At 74.2% G+C, this 5,391-nt stretch overlaps 1 protein-coding gene across 1 annotated transcript in view; it reads left to right on the top strand.

Annotated features, from left to right (window-relative positions):
• PRR12 (proline rich 12) overlaps positions 1-5,385 on the top strand; it is a 6,817-nt gene extending 1,432 nt beyond the window's left edge. Inside the window, exons 2-6 of the mRNA XM_017840017.1 lie at positions 1,508-2,175; positions 2,335-3,807; positions 3,886-4,306; positions 4,364-4,858; positions 4,934-5,385. Of these exons, the coding sequence (XP_017695506.1) occupies positions 1,508-2,175; positions 2,335-3,807; positions 3,886-4,306; positions 4,364-4,858; positions 4,934-5,163 (3,287 nt within the window). The 3' untranslated portion in view covers positions 5,164-5,385. The remainder of the gene's footprint in view (positions 1-1,507; positions 2,176-2,334; positions 3,808-3,885; positions 4,307-4,363; positions 4,859-4,933) is intronic.
• The last annotated feature ends 6 nt before the right edge of the window (positions 5,386-5,391 follow it).

Genomic DNA, 5,391 nt, shown 5'->3' with positions numbered 1-5,391 from the left:
CTGGGGGGCTTGTTCTGCCCTTGGGGGGTTTGTTCTGCCCTTGGGGGGCTTGTTCTGCCCTTGGGGGGGGTCTCATCCTGCACTGGGGGGTTTGTTCTGCCCTTGGGGGGTCCCCACTTACCCCAGGGCCCCTGTACTTGTGGGAGGGGGGAGGTGCCCAATTACCCAAAGGGGGTCCTCGTGTACCTCAGGGACCTTCTGCTTACTCTGGGGGGGTCCCCAGTTATCCCAGGGGGTTCCCTGCTTTCCCCAGGGGGTCCCTACTTACCCCAGAGGAGTCTGTACCCACCCCAGGAGGGTCCCCACTCACCTCAGGAGGGTCCCCACTTACCCTAGAGAGATCTCTACCCACCCCAGAAGGGTCCCCACTTACCCCAGAGAGATCTTTACCCACTCCAGGAGGGTCCACACTTACCCCAGGAGGGTCCACACTTACCCCAGGAGGGTCCCCACCCACCCCAGGAGGGTCCCCACCCACCCCAGGAGGGTCCCCACTTACCCCAGGAGGGTCCCCACTTACCCCAGGAGAGTCCCCACCCACCCCAGGAGGGTCCCCACTTACCCCAGGAGGGTCCCCACCCAGCCCAGGAGGGTCCCCACCTACCCCAGGAGGGTCCCCACTTACCCCAGGAGGGTCCCCACCCACTCCAGGAGGGTCCCCACTCACCCCAGGGAGTCTCTACTCACCTCAGAGAGATCTTCACCCACCCCAGGAGGGTCCCCATTCACCCCAGGAGGGTCCCCACCCACCCCAGGAGGGTCCCCACTTATCCCAGGAGGGTCCCCACTCACCCCAGGAGGGTCCCACCCACCCCAGGAGGGTCCCCACTTACCTCAGGGAGATCTTTACCCACCCCAGGAGGGTCCCACTCACCCCAGGAGGGTCCCCACTCACCCCAGGAAGGTCCCCACTTACCCCAGAGAGATCTCTACCCACCCCAGGAGGGTCCCCACTCACCCCAGGAGGGTCCCCACTTACCTCAGAGAGGTCTCTACCCACCCCAGGAGGGTCCCCACTCACCCCAGGAGGGTCCCCACCCACCCCAGGAGGGTCCCCACTCACCCCAGGAGGGTCCCCACCCACCCCAGGAGGGTCCCCACTTACCCCAGAGAGATCTTTACCCACCCCAGGAGGGTCCCCACTTACCCCAGGAGGGTCCCCACCCACCCCAGGAGGGTCCCCACTTACCCCAGAGAGATCTTTACCCACCCCAGGAGGGTCCCCACTCACCCCAGGAGGGTCCCCACCCACCCCAGGAGGGTCCCCACTCACCCCAGGAGGGTCCCCACCCACCCCAGGAGGGTCCCCACTTACCTCAGAGAGATCTCTACCCACCCCAGGAGGGTCCCCACTTACCCCAGGAAGGTCCCACCCACCCCAGGAGGGTCCCCACTTACCTCAGAGAGGTCTCTACCCACCCCAGGAGGGTCCCCACCCACCCCCGGGCCCTCCCCCTGTCCCCCACCCCCCAAATTCCCCCCCGTGACCCCCGTGCCCCCTCCCCAGCCATGCACACGCCGGCCCCGGCCGAGCTCTTCATCTCGGGGGCCCTTCCCGGCTCGGGGACCTTCCCGTCGTCGTCGGCGCTCGGCCCCTACCAGCACCCGGCGTCCTTCGGGGGCCGCAGCTTCCCGGTGGGGTCCCCGCTGAGCCTCCCCGAGGCCGCCTTCAGCCCCGGCTCCAACGGGCTGCTGTCCCCGCACGACCCGCTGCTGCACATCAAGCCGGCCCAGCCCGCCGTGCCCTCCTCGCTGGGCTTCGAGCGCCTGGGCTCGGCCGTGCTGGGCTCGGCGCTGCCCGCCCAGACCCCCCCGTACCGCCCGGCGCCCAGTTCGTCCCAGTTCAACCTGCTGTCGGCCCCGCTGCCCGCCGAGCAGCCCCCCCAGCTCTACAACGCGCCCGTTTTTGGGGGAGCGGGAGCGGCGGGCGGCGCGGCGGGGGGGGGCGGCGGCGACCGGGCCATATCGCGACAGGACAGCGTCATCAAGCACTACCAGCGGCCCGGGGGGGCCCAGCCCCAGCTGCCCCCCGCGCCCCCGGCCCACAGCCTGCAGCACTACCTGAGCTGCGGGGGCTCCTACCAGCAGGTGCCCCCCCACCGCGCCCCCCTGTCCTGCAGCCCCCTGGGCGACCAGTCGCCCGCCAGCTCCGAGGGCTCCCAGCAGCCCCCCAAGGCCGCGCCGCCGCCGCCCCCCCCGCCGCCGCCGCCGCCGGCCCCCCGGCCCGAGCCGGGCTACCGGCCCATCATCCAGTCGCCCGCCTACTCGGGGGGCAGCGCGGGGGGCGGCGGGGCGGCGGCCCCGGGGGGCGGCGGCGGCGCGGGGGGGGCCAAGTCCAAGAGCTACTCGGCGTCGCGGCAGCCGCCCCCCCGCTCCACCAACACCCCCAAGTGCCAGAGCGGCTACACCCCCGGCACCCCCAAGCCCAGCTCCGTCATCGCCAGCCAGTCGCCCGCCTACTCGCCCGGGCAGCCCCCCCAGAGCCTGCTGGCCATGGGGGGGGCCCCGGGCTACAGCGGCCCCCCGGGGGCCCCCCCGAGCCTGGGCGGGGGGGCGCAGCCCGCGGGGGGGTTCGCGGGCGGGCAGGGCGGGGAGCTGGGGGGCAAAGCCGCCGCTTACCAGGGCGGGGGGCAGGGGGCGGCGCAGGGGGGGCTGCAGCCCTGCGTCAGCGCGGGGGGCACCTACTCGCCCGAGCAGCTCCAGGCGCTGCCCTACGCGGTCCAGCCCGAGGGCGGCCAGGCCGGGGGCTACGGCCCGCCCGCCCCCTCGCAGGGGCTGCCCACCGCCAGCCCCTCGCTCACCTACAGCACCGGCCACTCGCCCGCCATGCCCCCCGGGCCCCCCCTGCCCTACGCCGGCCTGGGGGGCTCCAGCCCCTCGCCCATCATCCGCCCGCTGCAGTCGCCGCCGGCCGCGCGGCCCCAGAGCGGCGCGTCCCCGGGGCAGTCCCAGAAGTACCTGGGCTCGGTGCTGTCCCCCTCCTTCATGGCCCCCCAGGCCTACGGGGGGGCCCCGGGAGGGGGCCTGGAGCGGCCGCCGCCCCCTCCCCAGCCCGGGGCGCCGCCGGGCGGTTTCGGGAAGGGGGCGAAGGGGGACGCGGAGCAGCTGCTGGCGGCCGAGCGCAGCGAGGACGAGGATTTCCTCATCCAGCACCTCCTGCAGGCGCCCAGCCCGCCCCGCGAGGGGCTGGGGGGCTGCGAGGAGCGCGGGGGGGCCGCCAAGGCGCTGGGGGGGTACGGGGGGGCGCTGGGCAAGGAGGAGAGGTACCAGCTGCAGAGCGTCATCCGCCCCAACTCCAACCTGGAGGCGCCGCTGGAGCTGGCGCTGCTCAAGGAGAAGAAGAAGCCCGAGCAGCAGCAGCGGGGGAAGGAGTTCCGGGGGTCCGCCGGGGGGGCGGGCGGCGGCGGCGGGGGGGGCGAGGGCCTGGCGGCCACCTCGGTGGTGCACTACGGCCACCAGCCCCCCCCGGGCGGGCTGGACTCGTACGAGCTGCAGAAGAAGCCCCCCGAGCAGCAGCACCTGCCCGGCGGGAAGGAGCTGGGGCAGCCCCCGCCGCCGCCCCCCCCGCACTCCTACCTGCCCAAGACCCCCGAGCACGGCCGGGGGGGGGGGCTGGTGGGCGAGGGGCCCCCCCTGGAGCCCCACAGCCTGCTGCTGGACCCCCCGCCCGAGCTGGGGGGGTCCCTGCTGCCCTCGGTGCTGACGCACACGCAGAGCCAGCTGCACCCCCGGCCCAAGGCGCGGCCCCCCCTGGACGTTCACCTGCTGGAGCAGCAGCGCCGGATGCCCCCCCCGCCGCCGCCGCCGCCGCCGCCGCCCCCCCCGCAGCCCCCCGCGCCCCCCGCCGCCCCCCCGGCCGCCCCCCCGGCCGCCCCCTCCCCGCAGCTGCTGCTGGAGGCTCACCTGCACCAGGTGCGCTCGCAGGGGCTGGACCCCCAGGCCGGGGGGCCGCCGCCGCTGCCCCCCGACTCCATGGAGGTGCTGCCCCCCCCGCAGGAGATCCAGGACTTCCTGGAGCCCCCCCTGGGGCTGGAGCAGCACCTGGGGCAGGGCGGGGGCGTGCAGGGCCCCCCCGGGCACCTGCTGGACCCCGAGGGGGGGGTCCCGGCCGTGCCCCCCGAGGCCAAGGACCAGTTCTCGGAGGGGGGCAGCCCGGCGGGGGGCAAGGGGCGCTTCGTGCCCCTCACCTCCATCTGCTTCCCGGACGCGCTGCTGCAGGACGAGGACCGGGGCTTCTTCCCCGGCATGGAGGACATGTTCGGGCCGCCCCCCGAGGACTTCCCCAAGCCCGCCGAGGACGAGGACGACGAGGGGCCCCCCCCGCCCCACCACCACCCCCACCCGCACCACCACCCCCACCACCGGGGCGGGCTGGAGGGGCGGCCCGAGGGGCTGAAGCCGCCGGCCTACGACATGGGGCAGAGCTACCCCGCGTTCTGCCCCCAGGACGGGCCCCCCGGCGAGGCCCCCCCGCCCGGGGCGCTGGGGCTGGAGCCCCCCAAGCACGAGCTGCCGTCCACGGTCAACGCGGAGCCGCTGGGGCTCATCCAGAGCACGGGCGAGCCCCCCAAGGCCCCCCCGCCACCTCCACCGCTCAGCACCCCCCTGTTCTGCTCCTCCAAGCCCAAGAAGCTGCTCAAGACGTCGTCCTTCCACCTGCTGCGGCGGCGCGAGCCCTTCCCGCCGCCCAAGAAGACGTACGCGCAGGAGTACGAGTTCCAGGACGACGAGGACAAGGCCGACGTGCCCGCCGACATCCGCCTCAACTCGCGCCGCCTGCCCGACCTGCTGCCCGACCTCATCTCCAGCTGCCGCCGCGCCCCCCTGGCGCCCATGGGCGACATCGACTTCTGCCCCCCGCCGCCCCCGACGCACCCCGGCGCCCACCACCACCACCACCAGCACCACCAGCACCCCGCGGCCGCCGCCGCCGCCGCCGCCGCCGGCCCCAAGAAGCGCGGCCGCAAACCCACCAAGCCCAAGCGGGAGGGGCCCCCCCGGCCCCGCGGCCGCCCCCGGATCCGGCCCCTGGAGCCCCCCGGCTTCCCCGACGGCGCCAAGAGGCCGCGGGGACGGGGCAGGGGCCGCGGCAAGAGGGCGGCGGACGAGGCCGACGGCGCCGAGCCGCTCAAGCCGCTCAAGGTGAGGGGGCTTGGGGGGTAAAGGGGGGGGTTTGGGGGCTTCAAATGGTCCCAAAATGGCCCAAAACTGGAGATGGAGGTGACTGGGAGGCCTTCAAGGTGGGAATTTGGGAGGTTTGGGGGCTTCTAATGGTCCCAAAATGGCCCAAAACTGGAGATGGAGGTGACTGGGAGGCCTTCAAGGTGGGAATTTGGGAGGTTTGGGGGCTTCTAATGGTCCCAAAATGGCCCAAAACTGGAGATGGAGGTG

Source organism: Lepidothrix coronata, unplaced genomic scaffold, assembly GCF_001604755.1.
Source record: "Lepidothrix coronata isolate B3197 unplaced genomic scaffold, Lepidothrix_coronata-1.0 Scaffold671, whole genome shotgun sequence".
NCBI classification, from domain to species: Eukaryota; Metazoa; Chordata; class Aves; order Passeriformes; family Pipridae; genus Lepidothrix; species Lepidothrix coronata.
The sequence above is the reverse complement of the archived record's forward strand: the minus strand, read 5'-3'. Positions and strand labels throughout refer to the sequence as shown.